The 26,470-nt window shown below is 38.3% G+C and overlaps 1 protein-coding gene and 1 pseudogene across 6 annotated transcripts; one reads left to right on the forward strand and one right to left on the reverse strand.

The window, feature by feature from the left end:
• Positions 1–1,718: 1,718 nt before the first annotated feature.
• Positions 1,719–22,851, forward strand: LOC110055081 (toll-like receptor 4). Of its 6 annotated transcripts, none has more exons than XM_089274751.1 (11): positions 1,719–1,948; positions 5,194–5,329; positions 5,950–6,075; positions 7,381–7,463; positions 12,547–12,615; positions 13,453–13,492; positions 14,405–14,449; positions 15,062–15,097; positions 17,006–17,041; positions 17,800–17,904; positions 19,245–22,851. In XM_089274751.1, the coding sequence occupies exons 1-11, from the start codon at positions 1,805–1,807 to the stop codon at positions 19,709–19,711; spliced, it is 1,287 nt and encodes a 428-aa protein (XP_089130877.1). In that variant the 5' UTR covers positions 1,719–1,804; the 3' UTR covers positions 19,712–22,851. The 6 variants fall into 6 exon arrangements, with proteins under 6 accessions (XP_089130877.1, XP_089130881.1, XP_089130876.1 ...); XM_089274750.1 differs by having other exon boundaries at positions 1,720–1,948; positions 17,797–17,904; XM_089274755.1 differs by lacking the exon at positions 15,062–15,097.
• A 1,971-nt stretch (positions 22,852–24,822) lies between these two features.
• On the reverse strand, positions 24,823–25,605 carry LOC149102202 (uncharacterized; annotated as a pseudogene).
• Between the last annotated feature and the right edge of the window lie 865 nt (positions 25,606–26,470).

Raw genomic sequence — 26,470 nt, forward strand, 5'->3', positions numbered from 1 at the left:
TCGACGTCCTCACCAGGCTTACTTTTCATTGAACAATCACTGATCATATCAGATTCATTGTAAGTGAAAGAGGTTCTGCTTACAAGACTCATGCACAATACTGAAGTGAAGTAATCGAGCCCAATCGAACTTCAATCGGTTCGATTGGTTTCGATCATGGTTGGTCAAGAGAACGCAGACGAACTCGCCAAAACAACAAGCCAAGGCCTTAATCAGTGGAACACAATTAATCGAACTCTTGAAGTTCGATTGGGTTCGATGGTTCGAGGGCCAAAAGTTTGACATTTTTATTCAAAGCCGGCACCCCGTTACAAGGAAAAGTTCCTAAATTGAACTTGAAATCAGATATTATACAAATAGAAGGGCCGCAGACATTAATCTTTTGCCAAATCTCCAATCATGACACAGCCCGATTTCCATTACTCCGGGTAAATTTGGGAAAGAATAGCTGTTATTGAGTCTGCGTTCAAATACTTTGTATATTTTGTTTGGAAAGGTAAACAAAAGAGAGTCAATTCAAAGCAGAATCCACTTTTTCCCGTCTCAGATATATGTCAAACCGCTGGGGCATTCCTACGAATTGAACGTCTCTTTTACAGCGCTGACCTTTTTTGAACGCTTTGATCGACTTTTTTTACCCGGTTAAAATTTTCGAGTTGAGTTCATAGACATCTTACGGTTTGCGGATAGATGTATTTTTGTCGATATTTGAATCCTCGATTAATTTAAAGTATTACTGTCGGGTAATGTTTCGTAGCGAAGTGTAGAATGGTCCAAAAGTGCAGTGCAGTACAATGCTCTATAGTGTAACGAAATGTAAAGTAAGTTCGTCCTGTATTGAGAATGTGTATTTTGTTTTGCTTTGAGTCGTCATTATTTGTCCGGCTTTTGATCTTAATTACTCTGCGTCAGTTGCTGAGCTGAACAGCTTTTAATTGCTGTCAGTTTTAATTTGATACCTCGTTTTAATGCTCTTATAGTCGACGAATATGTAAGTCTTTTTTTATCACTTTCAGTCTGAATAGGAGACGCCCTGACCTTTTGGTTTTATTCATAGAAGCTTGGAGGCACTGACATTTGTAAATTACAATTTGTTTGTCAATATATTGCGCTCTGTATTTCATTCGCCTGAAACTTCAAAAAGTAAAGAGGTCAAATTTTTATGAAAGAAAAAAAAAAAAAAAAAAAGAAAAGAAAAGAAAAGAAAGAAAACAACGATCAATGATTACTATAAAAACTGACAGCAGTCAGGTCTTCCGCCCTCTCACCCACCAATGCAACGTAATCATCTGCGGTTGGTTTAATTACGGGTCATTAGCAATTGTTATATCTCGTTTCCTTTCGCTACGTGCACCAAAATACCATATTGTCCTTATTGCCCATGTATTTAGATATAGTGAGACGGTTGATTAATTAAGCTAGCACATAGTGCGTGCGGTGGACGCCAAGGCATCACTCGTATGCAAATTCAGTACGAAATCTCAGAGAGACATTCTAGCAAATCAGCATTCTAGTTTTGAACTGCAATATTTGAACATTGGACTTTTTTGTTGAGATAATTTTCTGTATACAGGTCTCTGGGGGTTAAAACACAAAGAAATATTTAGACTTATCTAAAGACAAATTATGACGTCAATTGTCTGCAATTCGTCTTCCGCTCTTTGTGCGCACTTGTCGCTTGCGCGTGATTTGGTGTTAAAATAGGCGTCACTCGTCACGTAACTGACCTGAGTACCTAATACTAAGGCTAGACAGGAACATTTACTACGTTCTGTGAGGAGAAGCTGTCCTAGAATTGGAAACAATGTTGTACACCTCGGTTGTGACCGTTTGCCTGCTTTATTTTCTGCACAGTTTTGGAACTGTGCAATGTCGAAGCTCAAGACACCTAAACGAATATAACAATCGCTCAAGTCTGACGCGACGGTGTTTGCGGAGTTGCTTTCTGGTAAGAAAGATTTCAATTTTGATTTGCAAGTTAAAACATTGTTGTCTTTCTGACAGCGGAATTTGTACGGACAAGTGCAAAATACGTTTTGGGTAATGAAATGTTCTCTGTAAGAATACCTGACGATCGAATCTTAATACAAACAGTTGTCGTGATCCCTTTGTTGCAGCGATATGTGAGCAAATGCCCCTCTCGTGCCATGTCTACGTACTTGAATTGAATTTCGTCATGTTTTCCGACGCAATGAGTTGACACCTGAAGAGAATGTTTCCCATTCAATTGCAGGTTGTAGAAAAAAGTGTAGGTGAAAACCCCTCGCAAATGCATTTTTCTTCTCTTAATTTATACAGCTACCGGAATCGATTTCGACTCGGCGGCGTTTATTTGACTTTCATTGTAAATCAATTGTAAATCAATGACGTGCAATATTCAGGTTTGGTTGTCACTAATCAAACCGTTGTCTTGTGGATATTTTGATGGTCAATTAAGGTTAATTCTGCGATTACAGCCTGGACTGCCCACATAAATGAAACACGTCTGATTTCCCTGGGCACGTGGAATCTACGGAGAGACAAATGTTACCTTATGACTAGTTTACTCGCCGTATCCTAGTATCATAATGAGAGGATGCCTCAGCATTTCACCTGGTTATTTTAAGGGTGTGGTATCTGCCCTTTACTAAATACACGCAATTATTTACTTTAAGACCCGTTTGAAGTATAGGATTTTTCATGAACCGAACTATAAATCCCTGTTCCAGGTCTACCACAAAGATTAGGTTCGACGGTTCAGTGATTCAGATTTGAACCTCGATCCTCGAGAGGAGTCGATATCATTATCAAAATGCGCTGCGGATAACTGTGGGCTGAACAAATCAGGCTCCCTTTGGACTAGAATTACCACAACTATTTAATGGATTTTCCTGCTTGCGTGTTCTATGCTGAGTGATATTTACCGAATCCACTTTCTTTAAAATCAAGTCATTATTCAAAGCGAACGTGTAGTCCACAGAAAGACTATTAAGAGACGTATTTTACATACTGTATGTAGACAAATGCAAGTAATTAACTTTGTTCTCTGTTTTCCTTCACACGCTAGGAGGTGTTTTATTTGTTCTCTTTGGCACTCGTACGTGCACGTATTTACAGTAATATGACAAACATTTCCCGCTTCTGCGATTTGATTATCCGCGACGCCGCAAATTCGAGAATATCAGATGTCGCCATGACATGTCAACAGGAAGTTTTTACAGAAACAGTGAGCTTTCACCTTGGCCAAAAAGGAAAAGGAAAACGCAAACGCCGCTGCCTGATAGGTTTTAGTCTTATGCCTAATGATGGAACTGAAAGTTTCAATAAGCCTTGATATTTGCAAGTGTAAAAGATTTACAATTTGCAAGTGTAAAAAGTTAAAACAGGACGTCCAAGGGAATTCATACTCTTTTAGGACCTTTCGTATTTTATAACAGCAGTATCATGTCTGACAAGACGTGACAAACTTTGATCTTCTTTGTTGCCACTTAATCTTATCATACGGGAAATCAAACTTTCAGAACTAATGCACCAATGTTAACAATCTAGCTTGATGCTAATCTGTTGCGGTTTTCGGGTTTTTCCTCTGTAATTAGTATTTTTAAGCTTTTTTTCGGGTTGGGTTTGCTTTTGCTTCGTTCCTAGACCTGTTTATTTAACCTCTGTACGTTCACGTTGTGTACCATATGGATGATAATCGACGCTCCAAATCAGTCAAGTGTGGTCGATTTGGTCGTCTTAAAAGAGGTCTCTTCTAAAAACGTATATTTCTTGTCAACGCTAATATTGAAGGCCTCGTTCTAAGTTTAGCCACTCACCGATGTTTCACCCTCTAAAGTGCAGGTTTCCCTTATGAAACTCGTCTTCAAAGAAGCCCAAAATTCGACATCGTTGCCGTCATTGTGAACAGTACGCAGCAGCCAGGTTGCGTTTTCGTGATGTCATTCCGTCCAAGAGATTTTGTTTAAATGGCTTCTGTGAAGTGAATAATCGCTTTGAAGAAAACATTTTGCTGACCTTGTGAAGGATACAAAGTCAGTTGCAGGTTTTTCTCCTTGCCGCCAATTTTGAGTCGGACGGAATGATGTCACATAAACACGGCCTGGCTGCCAAGTACAATTCAAAACGGCGGCCTCCGAAGTCGCTTCATTGGAGACGTATTTCTTCAGGATAGCAGGCACTTCAGGGGCTGATATTTTGGTTGGTGGGATGGCTGAATGTGTACTATAGGCGAAGACAAAAAAGGAAAACTTTTTGGAGTGACCTTCTCCTTTAAGAAATTTTCAGCGAAAACAATCGCTCACTCCCGTCGACAAGTTCTTCTATCTGCGAGCGTCACTCCGGGACTCTCTTGCAGCCACAAGCGATGAATTGAGCTTGTCCAATACTAGCGTGCGTAGCAAGCGTTCCCCTACGAAGAACGTTTTCTTTTACTGCGTTCTGGCCGGGTTCGAATTGGAGCGAGAGCAAAACAATCGACGAAGCAGGGGGTGGTGGAGGCAAGCAATGGTGTGCTTGTCCGCGGAGCAGTGGTCAAATTCAACCACACCCATGCTAAGAAGTGGAAATCGACAATGTTGAGATGTCCACTGCAAAAACTGAGAATTCAATCGCAGACAACTCAGATATGTCTGCCAGGGCAATGAAGAAGTTGAAGAACGGCCCAGACGTGAAGCAGCACGTAGAGTAGACAGAGAAAGGAGAACGTTGATTGAAAACCACTCGCTTTAAAAACGCCTATAAACAGTAAGCCATTCGGTCGTAGGCACCTCCACGGACAAAACATCTGCTTGAGAGTGGCTCGATCGTTTTAGTTCGTTTGCTTGTTGTTGTTGTGTCGAATTGAAAATTGCTTTTCGTGTAACAAGTCGAGTTATCCCTGTAGTACTCGGTCCCTCTGGATAAATTTTTCTAATAAACAAAATTATTAAATTAGTGTTTATTGTTTGAATAATGATTACCACAAAAAATACACAATGTTCTTCGGAGCTGTGTTCTTATTCTGTGAGACAGATTTAAGATCAATTTTATGGTCATCATCTACCCAGTTGACAAGTCTCATCACCATGCTGTTTTATGAAGTCACATATTACATATACACCAAGGGTAGATAGATAGATAAGATAGATAATCTTTATTTATCCACGTTACAAAATTCGTCAGCTTTAAAAATACCAAGTTTCAGCAATTTGATTTTGAATTCTTTCTGAACAGATATCAAGACATCAGACTTGCTTTGAGAAGTGCCTTGGAGAGAACAAGGAGGGCGATTTTAATTTGAATGCCACAATCCTGCGTATTCCACCTCATATAACTCCAACGTTAAAGAGAAGGAAGCGTTACACAGAAGGTGAGCACATTGAATATACACCTTGGTCAAAACATTGTCCACGGCATTACTATCAAATCGATCTCGATAAAGCAAAAGATATTTCCTCATTTGTTCTTAGAAACTCTTCACTTTATGGGTTATTCGTTACACGAGAAGTGCCCCCAGCAATGTTCTCTTAGGTCAGTGGCTCCTGGCGTGGCGTATAGCCTTAACAATTTGATTTCATTTGATAATGAATATTAAAAGAATAAAACTACGACGTTTCGAAGTCATCTTGACTCCATTATCAAGAAGAGGTGTTAGCTGTAGTCTCGAGATTAAATACAAATAAAGGTGATAGAGTACATTAGAATAATAAGTGTTTCGTTGTCATTGGTGTTTAATGTGACAGTGCGCGCGGTATATGTTGAAATAAATACTTTTGCACGTAGTCAGACTCAATACGTACAAAAGTATTTATTTAAACAAATACCGCACGCATTGTCACGTCAATAAAATTTCAGAAAAATGAAAGGCAAAAAGCCACTGTGTGGAGAATTTTGCAACTACTATTGCCAAAACCGGTGAAGAAACGGAGCTGATGTTGGCTTCCATTTCATCGCGTTAATTTGGTTTAACTTTTTTTGCGTTTCATATAGAAATTATACACTGTGAAGATCCGGCATTAGGGAACAACTCGTTTCCAGATTTGAGAACCCCAAAGCGTAACCAATATGAAAACTCAACCAAGTGGTATCTCAACATATCGTGGGATCCCATATCAGGTAGGTGATCGTGTTATAGTATATTTATGAAAGTTTTAAATAATACTTAACACTACTTACAATATAATACTTGAACTACCTGCACCACGATCCAAAAACTGTAGACAGTGATGAGTGCTTATGTTATTACGAAAACACACTCGAAATACTTAAAAAGCGAAACTTAAACTGTACCACAGTGGTTAGATTTCCGTAGGATGCTAACATTTCTACAGTAATTAACTTTGCATTTGGCTACTTTTCCACGGGATTGTTTCACGGCTGGTTGTTGTTGTTCTTTTTTTTATCCTAATTGATCTTTCAAAGTTATCGATTCTTTACTGAGTATTCAGTTTTTGTTGATTTTCGGCAATTTCAGGAAGCTTTTCCATCATTTTCCATTGATTCATTACTTTTACTATGAAATGTTACTTTTTCAACTCAGTAGAGGCGATCATAACGGCAGCGTATAAATGATTACAAATATCCTGCTGCTTAGTCGGATTCAAATGATAATTATATCATAACTTGTCGCCTACGGACATACAATAAACGTTCTATCCATTTGTTGGTGAAGAAGGGGCGTTGTCTAAATCATTTTTGTTATGTTGTTTTTCGTTTTTACATTTTAATGTGATTCACACTACTTAGCACTACTTCTGAACACTGGTACGGCTACTTACATTACTAAAGAAAGTGGTTATGCAATGCGATTACTTATACACCACTTGCAATACGATACGATTACAGATGTAATACAATACGAATACTTATTCTTCTTTCTATACCAATACTTAAACTACTTACAATTAAACACGATTACTGATTCTACTGATGCTACTTGCATTGTTTAAATTTTACTGCTCCTCGTAGTGTAGGACAACGATAAAGATATTTATTATGACAATGATATCATAAGCGGAACTTCGGAGGTTATCCCTAGTTGACCAGAATCCTACCCAACTCAGTTTAGTTACCTTAAAATAAAAGTACGGTTATTTAATTAGATGTTGGCACACACGAAAAAGGTAAATAAAATATAGACCCGCGAGTACAGTTTGCTTTCGGAAATTATCATAGACAGTGAACCATTTACAAGCAAAGCCGTTGCAATAATTACTGGCGTAAGGTCCTACAAATGTGCAAGTTTGTTAAGCCGCACTCTAGACACTGATACGATGGATATTTGCAAGTATGACATTTACATGCAACTTAACCCTTGATATGCTTCCAAAGAAAATTTCATGAACTTTCATGTAACTCTCATTTTGTAAGAGCCGAGGTTACACGGATATGATATCCTTTGTTCAAAAATTCCTTTGTTAGATTCTACAAACTCAACGGAATACGGCTTCTTTTACTGGTGTCATGATGGCAAAAGTAGCCCAGGCTCGTTAAAGATGCAAAAGGTAAGAAGTTTATCAATTGCTGACGCTCGTAATGCTCCTCAGATAAATTGTCCTGCTGTAGTTTCTACTTGTCTTGATAATGTTTTACTCTAACAATGGGCTTTTCATCCGTTTTAATCGATTAGTGAGACCATGCCAACACTAACGAGGGTCTGAATGGGGTTAACCGACTAGCCACAAAGGGCGAAAAATATTACTGACTACTGACAAAACTAGCGACAACAACACTTTTAACCGACAACCGACATGGTCCGACGTTATAGGGATGTTTGAATTCAGAAAAAACAGCATTTTGAATTTATTTCTAGCTCAGGAAATGTCCAGATCCTTTCGTGGGGTGTATTTCACCAGACGTAACGACATTAATTCCAAATTTGTATAGGTAATCATACGGTTTCGAGTTCAATTTGGAATTAATTTGCACGAGCTTGGGCTCGTGCAATTTCAGCTTTTTGAAAAATAGGTACCCAGAGGGTACATGTGTGGGATACAATCTTATTTGCATTAACAGATATACACGAGCCGATGACAATGATGTGGGATCCCACAGGTATCCCGCCCAAAAACTCACAAGTGCAAATTAATTCCAGATTGAACGAGAATAACCGTATGATTACTTATTGATAATATAAACATGAAAAAATTCGCGTGGAGGAAGTGACGGGATATCTTTCTTGAAGACATTTTTTCTCATTCGAGAAAACTTTTTTCAAAGTTTCTGTACAAAATTTTCGTCATCATTTTACGTGACATCACTGGCTTAGAAAATTTCCTATTGCCTTTCAGCCAATCATAATCCAGAATTACGATGTGTAATTTTCACTTCTGTTACACTTTTTGTCCTGGTGTTACACTTGAACTGCACTGCTCTCAGCCAACCAGAATGGAGTAATTTTTTCATGTATATTATTAGGTCAATTATATAATTTCCTGTCTTCAAATTACTTTAAAGCCCTGGGATCCTCCTATTCGCGGAGCAGCAGGGGGCTCATTTCTAGAACAGCGGCTCGTAATGGAGCCGACGAGAAGCCCTACTGTTGTATTTTCACTGCCCGTTGTTTGTTCATGCGGTCGGGCTATGAGTGGGATTGTTAAAGTCATCGTGAGTTTTTTTTTTCGAAAAGGTGAAGAGGTCGCCATCGAACGCGATCGGAGCCGGGTTCCGACTGACAAAGAAACTCATAAAGGAGTATCTGAGCTAAGAAAACATCTTACAGAGTTTTTAGGACTAAGGGAGCAGGCACATCAATATTGGAATTGGCGGTTTCTCGTTAAAGTTATTTCGCCTGACCAAATCACCTGCAGGCAAATGCGAAAATTTTGCAATTGTGACGGATGGCCAGTGGGAAACAAAATTACGTATCCCAAGGGCTAGGGTGGACCTTTATACTCGTTGTCTAATTTACCTCTCTTGATTTACTTCGATGCCACGCAATCGAAAGGAAAACAAAGTCACATCTAGAATAAAAGGTTTGGAGATTTTATCGGTGTACTATTGCAAACAAAAGTGGGGTAGACGATCACGTTCCTAAAAAAACAGAGTTAACGACGTTTAATTAAGTGCAATCAAATAATGAATTATTACAAGTTTTACACTTAGTGTAGAGTTTAAAGTCTTAAACTGCACAAATTACATAAAAAATGTTATAATTAACTTGCACTTTTAATTATTAACTGAGATTTACCGACAACTGACAAAGGTCGAAAACTTTAACCGACAACCGACAAAGTAATGAAATTTTAACCGACAACCTGACATGTGGACCCCCCTATTCAGGCCCTCAATCAACTTCCAATCAAACAGTAAGCAACGAGCAAATATTCAAGCACTAAGCTTTAAGCACTAACATATTCGTTTCTGAATTGGAAAGTATAATATTAATATTAATATTAATAATATTAATATTATAACTTCCTTGGATTTTTTAGTGAAAGTCCATCTGCCAATTGGATAAAGAGGAAGATCGTTTCAATTTAAATACAGTCAAACCTCTCCCCAACGGCCCCCTTGGTGACAGAGGAAAGAGGCCGTTGTAGAGAGGTGGTCGTTGTGGGGAGGTAGGGGTGTAATATGACACCTGTTTTATCTGGGTGAACCTGTTTTTTTTTTCATATATTTTTTAGCATATATAAACAGGAGCCATAATCGGGGACGGAGACCGTAAGTCTCGGGATTCGCGCGCACCTATGATATGGGACAATTTTTCTATTTTTAGAACAAATTGCGCCATCCTGACGTCATATATCCGCGCGGATTCACGCACATGTCAGGGGCTCTCGCGTGGATGTTGTCACGTTGCCTGATCAAATGGTGAGAGTTGAGAGATTCTCTTGCGTAATTTTCACAGCGATGGCAGGGAATAAGGCAGGGAATACGAACCAGGGCGCTTATATGTAGTTTTATGCTCTGAGCTAACGGAAAAGGTGGGTTTTCAGGGTCGAAAACAAGACTTCAATCTCGCGCTGGGAATGAATAATAAGATCTGCTCACGCTAGTTGTAAGCTTACGCGTATGCTTAAGAATATAGCAAGAAAACTCTCTACTCTGGTATCGAGTTAATTTGTGAGTTTCTGAGACAATGTTTAATCATAATCAAAACCTGTTTTGATGGTTTCGTACTGTCTCTGCTTGTTTGGTGAGTTTGCAAAAGTTTTTGAAAGGAAAGTCTGACGCGTACAATTAGCTCATTTCATAGTGCATGCAGCTCGTGCACTTTCAAGTCCGAGTCGGTGTTTTCAATTGTCAACAAATCTTGACAAAGATTTCTTTCGTTATCTTTTGTGCTGAGATGCTGCAACAAATTTCAAGAATGCAAAAAAGGCTACTAACATCATGTGTGTTTCTTCAACATAAGCATAGTGAAGTTTTACACTGCGAAAATGAAAATAGACAAGGAGTTTTGATAACTCGATCATCAAAATCGAAATCGTTATTCCAAGTTGATTAAAGAAAGCGTCATCGTAACTTTGCTGATTGTTTCTGCTTTATTCACATATTTTCAGCTTAGCTTTTAATATGTTCTCAAACATTTATCAATCTTAAACATATTCAAAAATTATAGAGCTATTATTGTTTGAGTTCGATGCACGCTTTCACACGAAAGTGCGGCGGAAGTACAATTTGTCATGTTTACTGACTGTACAAAACACGCATCGGCGGGCGCTCTCATTCATCGACAACAGAGAATCTACTGGATTTTTACACGAATAAAACTGAGCAGTATCTACGGACGTAAAGTTATTAAGCCTTGATGAAACATCAAGTGTTGCTTACAATTCAAGCGAAACTCAAACTAGCAATTATTTTGTTTTACTTTTCGGTCGCGATAGACTGACAAATTCCTCGCAAGCGTGTGGCAAGAGGAGCTAGGAAACTATGAAGTCCTGAAGCTCTGCTACATGTAAATATATCCAGCTAGTTTTTTGCTGTGTAATGGAAAAGCTGTTAATCTTCAACATATGTGAAATTTAAAGTGGAGTAATGTACAGCTCATCTAAAAGAAGCATCAGTCGGAACACAACTTGGTCAGCGATATATATAAGCTTACAGCGGAACATACCTGAATTCGACACTGTCTTACTTCACTCAAACTGGAGCAGCTTACGACGAAAATACTTAAGCAAAATTCCAACAGACGTAAACGCGTTGAGTTGTGGGGCAAAAACATGAAACATTTCGGGAATTTCGGACGCCATTTCCCCCGCGCGACATCCGCAAAAATCCTCGCAGCATGTACGCGCGTGTGCCGCAGGTGATGGCGCAATTTGTTCTAAAAATAGAATTATTGTCCCATATCATGGGGACAACCCCAATACTAGAAATGGCGCGCGCTTACGGTCTCCGTCCCCGATTATGGCTCCTGATATAAATCAAAACGTATCAATAAAACAGAAACTTGACAGAAACAGAGACCAACGACGCGCGGTACGAATCACGTTTGGCGCCCTTTTACAATAAGAAAATGGGGTTTTGTATACACCTTTCGTCAATTACTGGTTAGCACTGGCCATTGACGAGAGGTTATTTTGGCAGTCGGACGCGTTTTAGTGGCCGTTGCCGTTGTGGAGAGGTGGTCGTTAGTGGAGGTTCGACTATAGATGTCAGTTGACAACAAGTCCTAATCGTAAGAACTTTGTTGCAGAAAGCTTTCGATGAAGAGGAACTGAGAACAGCTCAGTTAAGGGCCCATTAACCGATCTTTTCGAGCCGTTGCTAGGGAAAATTTATTCTCATATAACCTCGTGATTTTTAGTTACTTCAGAGTTATTTCATGTGTTTTAACTTTTTCACGATCAGCAACACTAATGATGACGTCATCAGGCCACGCCCAGGTCATGTGACTAATACTAAAAAAACGCAAAGGTTCCCAGGCAAATTACTTTATCGGAATTTTTTTGACTGATTTATTATTTTAATTTAAATCCTCATTACGCTATGCATAGATTTTGTTTCATTTCTAAAAGGTCAGATCTTGAGACAGTTTCAAAATATTAAAAAGTTCGTAATTTTCTGAAAAAAGCATGATTTTGAAAAAAGAATGCATAGCTATGTTTCCAACGTTTGCTTTCGAAATCCGTCAAAAAAGGCTGGATTTAAGGGAAAACCGCGTTTCCTTTAGCATTTAAAGAAACCGGAAGTGCGTCCGATATATATTGGAAGTTACCCTATCAGCGCGTGCGCAATTTACACTACCAGCACACTTCGGTAAGATCAAACAAAACCACACGGAGTTAGTTTTTCTCTTTCTATTGCTCTTGTTTTTCTGTCTTTCTCTTATTTTGTCTTTGCTTATACTTTTTTTACTTTGCATTTTGTGAAACACAAAGAAAAACATCGAAAATGTGAGCGAATTTGGAAGTTATTGAGTCATTTTATTTTCTGCGCTCAGGCTGACGTAAGTAACCGGAAGTGAAATTTCACCTCCTTAGCAACGAGCGCGAGCGCGCGCATAAATCGGTTAATGGGCCCTTAAAGTCGTTCTTGACTTGACCAGTGCATTTGTAAGCTCTCCCCAGATCTCCAATACTAAATTTAGCAGTTACATGTTTCAAACCCCTTAGGTCTACATTCTTCTCTTTTCAGAACGAGACGTTCGTAATCTTAAATGAATCCGAGTCTTGTTGGAGCTACGATATGGATTTTACATATAATGTAAGTTTTATATTGTCATAGTCAGTAACAATATATGTTTATGTATGGGTGAAATAAAACAACATGGCAAAAATCAACAAATAGCTCTTTCTCCCTCTCTTATTAAAAGTTGTAAGAGGTTAAGAGCCACTGCCTCTAAATTTGGAGAATTGACCAACGCGTAAATTGTTAACTGTGTGAATATGAAATCAAGGCAAGCTTCCTTCTTTCTGTACTGGCCTGTTGAAAATGAGGACGACAGCCTAATGAGTTCCGACGAGAGGGCTTTCCATATGCGTGGAAAAAACCGCCATATGAAACAGCAGAAGGTTTTAATAAACAAAATGAAACTGAACGTTGACAGCATTTGGAAACTTACAAGCGAGCGCCAGAGGCGCTAACTTGTAGGGGGTCTGGAGATATTTGTAAAATTATCGTTTCATGTATTTTTTGTTTGAAAATGGGAAAGAGGGCTAAAGTCGTTCCTGTCTTTTTATTTCTTCGAGGGACAGGCGATGTTTAGGCGTTGTTTGATCCTCGTTCGTCAGTTTAGAGAATTCTAAGTTATGTTTTGAATTGAAGAGAACGCATTAGGCCGAGAGCGATTAAAGGAGGCCTAGATATTCGCGGAGTAAGAATGCATGGGCACATTATTGTAGAATGTATAGACATGCAGTTTTAATAACAATCACGGCATACAATGACACTCTCCCTCAAATGTGAGATAACAGGTCTCATATATTCGCGCTGTAGAATTATTTGATTATCTCATTTGCTTTGTTTGATATCTTGTTCTGGTAACAATGATTATTATATTTATTGTTCATTTATTTATTTATTCTTCCTTGCTGACAAAAGGTAGTCGTACTTCCATGTTTCCGTGGCTTCACACATAAAGGTAAGCCTGCGCTGATAGAGTAGAATTCTTAAATTAAAGGCTAATTGTCCTTAAAGCTAAAGGCACACCTGAAGGAATTTACTATCCATACAGGACAATTATGTAAACATTATTTTGTAGCTTTTAGCTGGTTTTCCTTCTTGTCCTCTCGTTTGAGGAATGGAAATGTACTCCCCTTTTTTACGGTACAGCATATTCTTGGGTCATCTAAGCTACGTGCATTTTTAGTAGTACCCATTAATTATTTAAAAAAGAGTAACAAGTGAGAAAAGTGATCAATCTGCTCTTTTTTAATCACTTATATTATATATTTGATACAGATAGAAAGATTATATTTTCACGCAACTGAGAAAAAACTTTGAAATCGATGAAGATTAATCTTTTAAGACTATTTTTATCGATTTTCGTTGGAGAATTAAAAATCAATACGAAAGGATGACTAATCCTCGTTTTCCTTTACAAAATTTTAGATGAGTTTTACCAGAATCGAATTTTTTATCCAGCTTTTATTGGTGCTTTTGATCAAAACTTTGCAGTTCTGGAAGAATCGGGGTATAAAAATGCAAAAATTGTCTTAAGAACCGTAATTGCTCAAATTTGAGCCCAGGACGCTAAAATGTATTTTCGATAGCTCAATGGAGGGTGGTTACTTTGAGAAAGAGTACTTTATATTAGGGATGGGCGCTAGCTTCTTTTGGGACACAAGTATTTGATTGTGATAAAGCACTCAAATGTACAACAATAGAGACTTGAACTCGAGAACTGTGGCAATAGAGAAAAGAAGGGGAACGGGAACGAGCACGAGAACGGGAAGAGTGCCGGCATGATAAGTCACTTAGCTTCGAAACGAGGTTCACTGTACCGCTTCTCATTCAAGGAAAATAAGCAAACCTTTTTCTTACCTTGTTTTAGAACTACCTTGGATTCACTCTTCAACGGCAGCACCGAAAATCACAGGTGAGCTATCCAAGAGGATAAAATGAAGAATAAATTCTGACCACCCTCCGTTTAGCAAGTTTAAGCTAGCGGATAACTAAATGTTTCTCAAGGCCATCATCAAATATTCTGAGCTACGGATTTTAACCACATAAGTACAGTACAGAGATGCATCCTGAAATACACTCTCCATTGGTGCGATTACCTATATATATTTAGTTAATGTATTTTATTATTTTTACTGAAATATTACCTCATCGTGATTGGCTGAGAGCTGGCCCATTTATTATTAATTCTTAATTTGCACTGCAGTGCAAATTAACGCGCACGTGTTCGTAATTTTCTCAATCATATAATAAATAAGTAATCGTATGAAAACTCGCACAGTTAAAGATTTACACTACTCGTGATATTTGAAAATTCTTTCAAATTTTGAGAGAATTTAAAATATCACTTCTAGCTAGTGTAAACTGCTTCATTGAACTCGCATTCATACCTTTACTTATACTTATTTATTTTATATCTTGCTTGTGTAATAATTATTTAGGTGGCAGTAGGATTTGTATTTAAAAAGATATATATTAATGCATAAAAAGATGTATATTGATTGATTGATTGGTTTATTCATTTCAGCCACTGTGCCCACTACAAATCAAATGCGCAGTACAGGTAATATAGCCAGGAAGTTGAAGTTTTTATCTGTCATGTCTGTCAGGGCGTGTATCTAACACAACATCAGTAAACGGACTTCCGTTTAGAATCAGTTTACAATTATTATATTTATTTTATGTCTTGTGCGCATGTAATAATTACTTAGGTCCATGTGTGTATATTTAACAAATTGACGACGTCAGTTTTTCATGCGTCGGTCCTGTTATTGATCATGAATTTCGTCATAACATTGTCAAAGTAGTTGTGGATCCACGAGCCGATAGCCGAGTGGGTCTGCAGACATACTTTGACAATGTTATGACGAAATTCATTGTCAATAACAGGACAGACGTATTAAAAACTGACATCAATTTGGTTTTTGCGATAACAAATTGTCGAACTGTCCTCTCTCGCTCGTTGACGCATCGCGTAGATTATAAATTCATGTGTCTGTTCGCTTATACTAAGAAATTACAAGTGGCAAGTGGGATATTCCATGGTATCTCACGAGAAAGCGCTGCATAACTATTTTATACCATGCCATAGAAAATACAGTGGCCAACATACGCGGGGCTCATGATGGGAAGGTTGGATGTAATACCGCCGAATATACAACGGATTTCCTGTATTCTGACTGGCTGTATTTTCTATGGCATAGTACAAATAATGATATAGTTATTAGATGAAAAAATAATACTCTGGATTCAACTACTCTTTGTTTTTGTTCCTTTATTAGTAGATCCGCTGACTGTCATAAGAATCACTGTAGTCCTGGTATCTGTTATCTCGGCGACTTATCTTTTTCATTTTCTGTCTGCCAAATTTCAGATGCGTAGTTTAGTTTTTTATTAAATCCATTTTGAAATCACTGGTTATCCTTGCAATCTGATTGGCTCCCAGTGGTGCGATTTATTCACGAATCGCACTATTTTTTGCTCTAAATGGCATCTTTTTCTCAGCCAATGAGAATGGGACAGTAAAACAAACCAACCATTCAGATTTCAAGATTAGTTTAAAGTAATCAACAAAATTTCAGGAAAATGAAAGGCAAAAAGCCACTGTGTGGAGAATTTTGCAACTACTATTGTCAAAACTTTGTTGTTATTGAAGCTTTTTTCAAAAAAAAAATGATGAATTTAATTAATTACAGTTTCTGAATGACGATTATGAGTTCCTTTAGGCTGAAGACCTACTTTAATGGAAGTTCTCAACTTTCAGTGTCCATTTTGACGAATATTTTGGCGATTTTTCTTCAACATCTGCTCAAGATCCGTATGATACTGAGTTCAGATTAATCGTTTATTTGTAATTTGCGGATTAATGGGCGCGCTTTCGTAACTTTCCCAGCCATATAAGAAAAGGGTGATCGTATGAAAGCTCAAGCAATTTAGGACTTACACTATTCGAGAAATTTGAAAATACTTTGAGCAATTTTGAGAGAATTTAAATATCGCTCGTAATGTAAATCCTTAATTACACTCTCAATTGGTACGATTACCTATATACATTTAGTTAATGTATTTTATTATTTTTACTGAAATATTACCTCATCGTGATTGGCTGAGAGCTGGCCCATTTATTATTAATTCTTAATTTGCACTGCAGTGCAAATTAACGCGCACGTGTTCGTAATTTTCTCAATCATATAATAAATAAGTAATCGTATGAAAACTCGCACAGTTAAAGATTTACACTACTCGTGATATTTGAAAATTCTTTCAAATTTTGAGAGAATTTAAAATATCACTTCTAGCTAGTGTAAACTGCTTCATTGAACTCGCATTCATACCTTTACTTATACTTATTTATTTTATATCTTGTTTGTGTAATAATTATTTAGGTGGCAGTAGGATTTGTATTTAAAAAGATATATATTAATGCATAAAAAGATGTATATTGATTGATTGATTGGTTTATTCATTTCAGCCACTGTGCCCACTACAAATCAAATACGCAGTACAGGTAATATAGCCAGGAAGATGAATTGAAGTTTTTATCCGTCATGTCTGTCAGAGCGTGTATCAAACACAATATCAGGAAACGGGCTTCCGTAAAGAATCAATTTCTTGGTTTTCACCTGACGTCACGGCGGCCATGTTGGAGCCAAAAATTTAACCTCTGGAAATTAAACTCTATTTTTATGCAAATCTTTTCTTTGTTTCGGTGAGAAAACACGGCTGTTGATCCCGTGAGTGAAAACCAAGAATTCATTATATTTATTTCATGTCTTGTGTGCATGTAATAATTACTTAGGTCCATGTGTGTATATTAAACAAATCGAATGTGGTTTAGCGTTGTCTGTACTCTTATCGACAACGATATACGTCATCACAGTGGTCAAAATGTTGTGGACTCACGAGGCGCAGCGTCGATATCACGGGATATCCCACGAGTAACTTTTTTTTTCTTGGTATACACACAAGCTTTTAGGTGAGTGTGCATACTAAGAAAATACAAGTGACAAGTGGAATATTCCACGGTATCCCACGAGAGAGTGTTGCATAACTTTATACCATGCCATAGAAGATACAGTGGCCAACATAGGCCGCGCGGCTAGTGATGGGAAGGTCGGATGTAATACCGCCGAATTTACAACGGATTTCCTGTATTCTGATGGGCTGTATTTTCTATGACATGGTATAAATAATGATATAGTTATGTAGATGAAAAAATAATACTCTGGATTTAATTACCCTTTGTTTTTGTTCCTTTATCAGCAGTTCTTCTGACTGTCATAGGAATCATTGTAGTCCTGGTATCTGTTATCTCGGCGACTTACCTTTTTCTCCGCAAAAGAAGAAGGGATAACCGTGACTTGTCAATAGGTTCGTGCCCGTGTTAATGAAGTGCGTTTTAAGTTTCAAATTCGATATCAATACAAACAAGTTCATTTCGTTTGCTTGTTAATACTGACAATACACTTCATCCACAGTTGGGTTGAAATATTTACACAAGGACACAACACTATTTGGGAACAGGAGACTATGATCTGACCAGATAATAACTGGGGGGGATGGGGGTACTCCCAGAAACATTGGGTCTGGGTGTGCGGCCGAGGGCTTTCCACAAGTTGCGCGAGATTTCCCAAAAGGTTGCTCAAAAGTTGCTCAAAAGTTGCTTTTTGTAACGAAAGTTACTCAAAAGTTACTCCAAAAAAAAAACAAAAAAAAGTTTTGTTGCTCTCTTCCTTTATTTGTCTGATGCAAAAGTACAACAAAACTAAGATTTCTAAACATTTTGTACAATTTTGCGGCGTAACCAGCGTTGCTAAATACCTTTTCCTTATTTAAAACCAAAAATTGTATGCGTAAAGACTACGCATCGATATTGATATTAATCTTGTAAAAATTCTTCACCTGAGACACTCGAGTCCTTCGCCCGCCATTTTGAATTAAAAAAAACCGCTGACCTAGCAGCCCGGCTACATACATCTTACACTCATGATCTGCCGCAGGGGGGAGGGGTATCTGGCTCCTTTTTCACAGGAAGTTAATAAATTGTCTACTAACACATTTTGAAATATGACAGGAAGGTCAATTTAAGCAATTAAAAGCTGTTCCGATTTCTCAGAATTGATAGAAAACTAGAAATTGCTCTGAATGCAAAAAGCTGCTCGAAATGAAAAAAAGTTGCCCGAAATACCAGAAGTTTCCTAAAAGTTGCCGAGCAACTTGTGGAAAGCCCTAGTGCGGCCCGCTTCCCAAAAACCTTATCCTATATTTATGACCAAAATCTGCGATTTTCGATTTTTCTCACCCTATTTGACTTGACAAAAATTTTGATTCCCTATTTATGACCGTTGCGGCTGGAACAATTGCTCTAAACATAATTTGTGAAGCTTTTGTTGATGGTCCTATCGATATATAATGATAAGAGAGTAGCTTGCTCGAAAAAAACATGCCCAGTTCAAGACTAGAGTGCAAAACTCAAACCCTATTTATGACCAAAAGGGCCATGTAAGAGGATAATAATAGTACTTGGTGGGAAATATTAAATTTGAAAGTTTAAGCTACAAAATATTACATACAATCTGTAGTCCCAGCTTGTCTGTCTGTTTGTTTTTGTATTTTTTTATACGGCCACTCCGTATGGTGATCTGAGTTTGTTTTTCTTAAATATGACTGTGATTGCTTTTTCTCTACATTCAAATATCCTATGTTTGCAGATGATGCTGATTACGACGCCTTCATAATATTCAACCAGCATGACCAAAAATGGGTAGATGAAACCCTTCTGCCAATCCTGGAGAAGGAGTTTCAATACAAGTGTTGTGTCCACTATCGAGATTTTGTTCCAGGAGAGCATTTTGTAGTAAATATGACAGAGAGCGTTCGCAAGAGTAGAAAAGTAATTGCTGTCATATCCAAGACCTTCTTCTCAAGCCAATGGTGTAATTTCGAGCTACAACAAGCTATATATCAGCACTTGAAGATAGGAGACAACGGCGTTATTGTTATAAAAATCGATAATGTTTCTACTGAGATGTTCCCGAAGGCTATCCAAACGAAATCTTTTATCGATTATTCAAACAGAATCGAGAGACCATTTTTTAAGGCGAGGTTGTTAAAGGTCTTAGAATCCAGCAGCAACGCGTGTAAAAAGGAAATGATTCCGATGCTAATTGATGGCTAGTGCGTGGCTCTGTTAAGGGATCGGAGGTTTCACGGTTCGGCGCATGCCCAAGCATTCGCGCCAGTATAGTAACTTGTTTCGCATTCTTACTGAGGGACATGTTTTTCAGCAGTTACAGACTATCATTTGGGTATGCAGAATGACTGATGCCCAAATTTAGCGGAAGATATCAACAGATTTACGTATAGGAAAGATCGAATTTAGCATTGAACATCGAACTGTTATTCGGGCCGAACGATTTATTCTGGACACACGCACGCGTTATTTACTCGCACCCGATTGGTTCATAAACCTTGGAATTGAGTGGTGCTTGGGAGTTGGTAAATACCAAAACAATACTGATGAGAAACACCTCTATCGGAGCGTGGACGCGACCGACCGCGCAACTTTCAAAGAAAAATTTCGCTGAATCAAATAGGCTCATGTTCCTGCTTGCTTATACATGCGCCGAGCCGTGAAGCAATCCCCTTACATCATTCGCTATACCTAGGCAGACGCTCTTTGGGGTCGTCATGCAATCTTCCTTAAAAATAAGCATGGTTCTTTATAAAAACGAGTGATTTGTATCGACTCTTAAATGACAATGCAGAGAAATTCCTTATTGTTTTTCAAGAGGGCACGGTAACAAATCCTGCAATCTGATTGGTTCTTAGCGCGTTCCGGATTTTCTTATCTCTGAAAGCTTTCGCAGCGGGTGAAATCGTCGTGTTGATCAATTTTCGTGAGCGAACTAGCGGTAATCGTGAACCTTTGCCCTTTTTACACTTCCATCGACGATTAATCTACACAAGTTTGTCTCTATTCGCTTAAAAATGGCAAGGAAAGTCACTATAAGTAAATTCAAACAAGTGTTTTATTTGTGAGAGTTGTTTTGGTTCGGTGCTGTAATGGCGCGTAATCTTGTTGTTCTCTCGACCTACAAATGATTTTAACTAAATCATGAGTCAATTTCAGCCGAGTTTACCTCTTTGATCGTTCGTGTATTTCAGAGAGTTTTAGTGGAATACACTTAACTATTCAATTTCCGGTATAAAAACCTGGTTTCAAGTGATTCGCAGCGACTGACAAAAATTGTTTTTGTAGTACAACTTCAAACTTTACACAAAATTTCACACCGTAAAACAATTTTGTAGAACTTAAGTGGTGAATTATATCCACTAAATATTATTTGTAAGAAATGTATCTGCTCTCGACATGCTTTTGTGAGACTGAAAGCTTAACCATGATAGGCTTGAAATCCTAACTTGAGATCTTAGCTCAAAATCCTGATAAATTTGAAAGCCAGACTCAAAATTCTAACTCAAGACTTTATTGTAATAGTGACTTGAATAATAGGTATCCTTCTGGCAATATTATTTTGAGTTGTCATTAGGTTTGCCGGCATTTTGAACATGGTGAACAGTGTTAAATTGATGTCTGTCTCTGACCATGTAGAACCCAATACATTAGACTTGAAAGTTCAAAGATTTTTGGTAACATGTCAGAGAAAGTCTTTATACTAATATTAACGGGTTTGTTTTACATCCTGGGCAAGTTTCTTCAATTTTTAAAGGGTGATAATCTTTTAACAACAAAGTGGTGTTTTTTTCAGAAGTGTATCTACAGAGGTATCAATTGGTTATATTTATTAAATCCATTTTGAAATCACTGGTTATCCTTGCAATCTGATTGGCTCTCAATGGTGCGATTTATTCACGAATCGCACTATTTTTTGCTCTAAATCGCATCTTTTTCTCAGCCATTGAGAATGGGACAGTAAAACAAAACAACCAATCAGATTTCAATATTAGCTTAAAGTAAACAATAAAATTTCAGGAAAATGAGAGGCAAAAAGCCATTGTGTTGAGAATTTAGCAACTACTATTGCCAAAACTTTGTTGTTCTTGTTGTTTTTTTTCCAAAAAAATTGACGAATGTAATTAATTACAGTTTCTAAATGAGGATTATGAGCTCCTTCAGGCTGAACACCTACTTTAATGGAAGTTTCCAACTTTCAGTGTCCATTTTGACGAATATTTTGGCGATTTTTCTTCAACATCTGCTCAAAATCCGTATGATACCGAGTCCAGTAAAACATAAACAAACGAAAACCACACAACAACAAATTCAGGGCCATCTCAAGAAGGTAGATTTTTCCAGGTTTCCGGTAGTTTCAAACGAAGCAACAAAAGAGCTCAGCTCTGTCGCTGTGAATAAACATAGTCAAAATATGCCCCGCGCCACAAAACAGTGAATGAATGAACGTCTGCTGGTGCTAGTCCCCCCATCTTGGAAATATCTTGAAACAAATGGCGCCGCAAGAACTTGACAAGGTCCTGAGTATTGAGTCCTTCGCCGAGGTCACAAAAAGAAACGGAGATGATAACGAGCTGGACTCCCTTAAAATCATGCCAGTAAACGGTATGAAAGAAAAAAAAAAAAACGTACCATCCACTGGGCATCGTGCACTCGAGTTTCACAACCCAAAAGAAATCCATCGCAGAATTACGCAGGATGCACCTTCAAATTCCTTCTCCAAAGACAATGAAAAGTCTCAGCCTCAACCACAGAAGAAAGAAAGACCTTCCATCATTGATTCAGGCGACGAGAATTGAACTCTTATACCTGAAGTAGACTATTTTCGTTCTCACTTCAAAACCGCTTGTTTCTTTGTCATGCTAGGATGAGTTTTCGTCACATGACATCGTTTTGCATACTAAATGAGACGTAAAGGCGTTTCCGGTTCCGCTTTTTTTTTTAACAATCCGGCTACTGGAACAATACATCAAAAATCTAAAAATTAAGGCGATAAAATTGTGCGATTTCAAAATGGATCTAATAAAGTGGCAATTGAACTTCGTGTCGTGCAATTTTGGTCTGAAATCATACTTGTGATTTCAGACCAAATTGCACTCCACTCGGTTCAATTACCATTATTAATAGTTGCTTTAGTTGACTTGAAAAGTCTGAATTAAGAGTACTTTTACAATTACCACATTTTTCCTAAGTTAGATGCAATGAGTTACTGTTCTATTTTAAACTTATACATTGATGATTGCATATTCGTAAACTGTACTTAGCGTCTGCGGTGCCAAGGAACTACATGTATCTTATTGAGTCTGTTTTATTGCATTTTACAATAAATGATTACATGACTGTAACTTGTGGCTTGCGTTTAATTTTTTCACTGGAGAAGATACGAGTTGAAAGAGAAATGTTCCAGCTTTGTAACTACTTACCGACGTGCTATATTACTTTAACTGAAGTTACACGAGTATTTCATTTCAAACAAAGTGCTTGAGCTTAGTGGAGTGCTGAAAAGAACAAAATGCGGACGATATTGGGCTTGCATTTACGTGGCTTTGATGCGCATAAAGCTGTATAGTCCATGGGCCGGGACCCCCAAAAAATAACATTTCGGTACCACTCAGGGGGAGTAATGCTACCATATATTTTTGAAAACTGCAATTACTCTAGTTTCATATTATGTGTGATAGCAATGCTAAATGAGTAGCTTAATAGGATTTATCACGTGACAAAGTGACGTCACTCATTTCTACAGAATCATCAGGATACAAGCAATGACTGCTTAAAAGTAGTATTTTCCTGCTCAGTAACCATACGTAAAGGGTACTTTATATGTGCAATGATGGAAATTTCTGCCAGATGAGTTTTTAAAGCACTTAGTTAAAACTTACATGAGCTTTAAGGATTTTGCTTCCATGGCAACGCTGAAAAATATTTACATTTCAACAGAAGAACTTTTAAGAATTTTTTTAATGCGTTGATCTCGCAGATTTTTCACCAAACGAAAGCAGGAGAAAATAAGTGATTCACAACCAACGATTTGGTGAGATGCAATTGCTACCAAGACAGTGGTTCTCAACCAATACCTGTCAGCCATCTTGGATCCGCCATCTTCGCTGTTAAAACACTATTATTCTAAAGCAGAATGTGGCAAAAGTGTTTGAAAATTGAAAGCATTTTCTCTTTTGATTCAAAGCACTCATTATGCAATTAAAAAACTTTTGAAAAGCTTCCTTATGTTGGAGAAGCCCAAAAAATTATAAGAAATTGAGAAATATTGCCATAAAAAGAAAGCACGATTCACGAGGAGGAGTAATCGTTTCACAACTTCCTCCACACCATCTTCTTAATCTAGCTTAACGGATTATTTCTATTGATATTTAAAATGCCTTAATTTTCCTGATCTTCCTCGTCATCAGAGCATTGTTCATCAAGAATCTCCTCATCCTCAGCACTATTAGGGAGTTTAAGAAAACCACGACGGCAACGGCAACGAGAACGTCACCAAACAAGAGGTTTAATGAGCAAAACAATTAGAGACCTTAAGCAAACCACGACGGCAACGGCAACGAGAACGTTACCAAACAAAAGGTTTAATGACCAGAACAATGGCTGTGCAAGTGCGTTATAAATCTTTGTACATTTCTTTGCCGTCCTCTTCAAAATAACAACGTGAGATGACTAGGTTCTGCGTATTTTGGAGAACGCGAACGGCAGCGGCTAATGTTTTGTATTTTAATTTGGAATTCAACACTGGCATTACATATTTAGCTTGAGTAAGTTCTGGGACAGATAGGTGCGTCGAACAAATCTATACTGCTGCGAAATTCGAAGGTAAAATATAAAACTAATTTATACTGGACGTCGTCTCTGGCGTCGCCGTCGTCATTACTGAAGGCCCGTATTGTTGCAGTCACGAAGGGGGCACATATCAGTGCATTTAAGGCCATTTATAAGGCAGGTCGGCACGTGAACAGCTTGCATGATCTTGCACAAAAACAGGAGAGAAACTCAAGAAGAACTGCAGGGGAGGGTTTGCCATTCACCCATTTGATGGATAAGTTGCAATACTCTTCGACCCATCCTTAACCAACTAGTGAAGGGACTTGAAGGCAGCTCTGTAAACTTCTCCGAATAGCTGCTTGCAATTGGTAGTTTGCTCTCAAGGAGTACATCCTTAAACAACAAAAACAATCTGCACAGGGAGGTAGCTGGCTCGAGTCAACTTTGCCCTGTTTCGCATAGAATATCCTACAACAAAGTCCAATGGCGTTACAGACTCCATAACCGTGCGATAATTAAAAAAAAAGCCTTAGACATAATAACTACCGCTCTGTGTGCGCTGCATGAAGAAACACTCTGGTACCTGCTTCCTCGTGCGTCGACCTTAGCTATTCTCTTGCTGTTACTCCGATTGAGGAGAGTTCATAGCAGTAGTCCTCGGTCGTCACGAAGATTGTCTTTCCAGCAAACCTCTCTCTGTGCCTCTCATTTTGCCACTTTTCTGAAATAAATTTGCTCAGGAGCGATTTATTCTTGGAATTGGACAAGAATGTCAGCCATTGATGTATCTTGTAGTTTGCCTTGAAGTTTTTGACCTTATGACCGCTTTCTGAGCCTCTCTTCTCTCTCTTGTGGTTTTAGATCGAATTATTTCTGTAAACGTCGAAGACCACGTCAATACGCTGGCTGTCTGTTCATTCATGCAAAGCCATGGACATCATACTGTCAGCCAATTCAGCAAATGTTTTCTGGTCGCCTCTTATCTTCTGGACCATTACCATTCCGTCAAAAATTCGCCCGCACGGCTGAGGAATCATATCTACTTCTGTCATATTCTTCTGGCTGGCTCCTTGGCAAGTAATGATTTACTGGTTCTCTTCAGCAATCGCGGCATCAGCCGAGTCAAGGGCCCGAGGGCAAGGTCCGAGATGGTGGTTCAGTACATCATTCAGCTTTAACGTTCTGTTCTCAGCAGTAATCAGATGATCATTTGAGCAAACTGCGCACGATCCGCTTTAATGATTAATTCCTTGCTTGACCCTATTTGTCCTTTCATCTTGTTTAAACTTAGTTTGAAGTTCGTAATTTTGTCGCAGAATTTCACCTTACGTAGGTCAGACTCAAGCCTGTCATGGCAAAATGTCTTATAAACCGTGTCTCCGAAAGCCTCTGCCGGAAGCATGCAGATCATTCTCTATCTCAGGAGTTGCGAGGTTGCCGGTAGATAGACAACTAGCTCTTGCCTTTCTCCCTTAAGGGATTGATCCAGCTTCCTTCGAGCATCGACATCATCAATGTCTTCTTCCTGTCGTGCGATCACCAGCGTTATATGGAGGTACAAGCGAGATTACTAGAGGATCAATGTTTCCGTTTCCTTGTCCTAGCTTGCTCAGTTCCAGGGGGCGGAAGGAGGTTCCAGGACCAAAGTGCCTGGCTTAGACAGCAATAAAATTTACTCGATGAGATTTTCCTGCGCCATAAAGCGTCTCTTCTATTCTATCAATATTATCCCACGCAAGCGTTGCCTGAATATTTTTCGGCAAAGGAACATCATTATCAGGCGTCAAGGCCATTTTTTGTAGGCAAAGTGCTGTGTTTATTTCCTCAATTTGCGTATAGGCAATCCCATGCCCACATCGGCTTAGCATCTGTATAAGTTCAACATTGCCGTTTGCAAAGTTTTTACTGCGTATGGTAATAGAATTTGCTTGGAAGGTTTTCCTCCAGTTATCCCGTATATGATGTCTCGCCCAAAAGAGTTGCCAACAAGGCACCGGTAGCGATGAGGATATTCCGTTGGGATTTCTGAGTTGCTAGTTAGAAGTAGTATGTAGAAAGGCATCTAGTTCTGCTGGGAGATTGATTGCATTCTCACATAGTTCAGAAGATTTCGGTGGCAATGCCATTTCAGTATTATTTGAAAGAACTACATTACAGATGTACAGTCCAACTTGCTATTTTCCCTGACTT

This window comes from Orbicella faveolata, unplaced genomic scaffold (assembly GCF_042242905.1).
Source record: "Orbicella faveolata isolate gen_17 unplaced genomic scaffold, um_ofav_v1 contig_36, whole genome shotgun sequence".
NCBI classification, from domain to species: Eukaryota; Metazoa; Cnidaria; class Anthozoa; order Scleractinia; family Merulinidae; genus Orbicella; species Orbicella faveolata.

Excerpts from the sequence above, each read along its gene's own strand:
- LOC110055081 (XM_089274750.1), top strand. The coding sequence starts at position 1,805 with ATGTTGTACACCTCGGTTGTGACCGTTTGCCTGCTTTATTTTCTGCAC. Across the intron at positions 5,330-5,949 it reads AAGGAAGCGTTACACAGAAG|AAATTATACACTGTGAAGAT; the intron begins GTGAGCACATTG and ends CGTTTCATATAG. Across the intron at positions 17,905-19,244 it reads TAACCGTGACTTGTCAATAG|ATGATGCTGATTACGACGCC; the intron begins GTTCGTGCCCGT and ends CTATGTTTGCAG.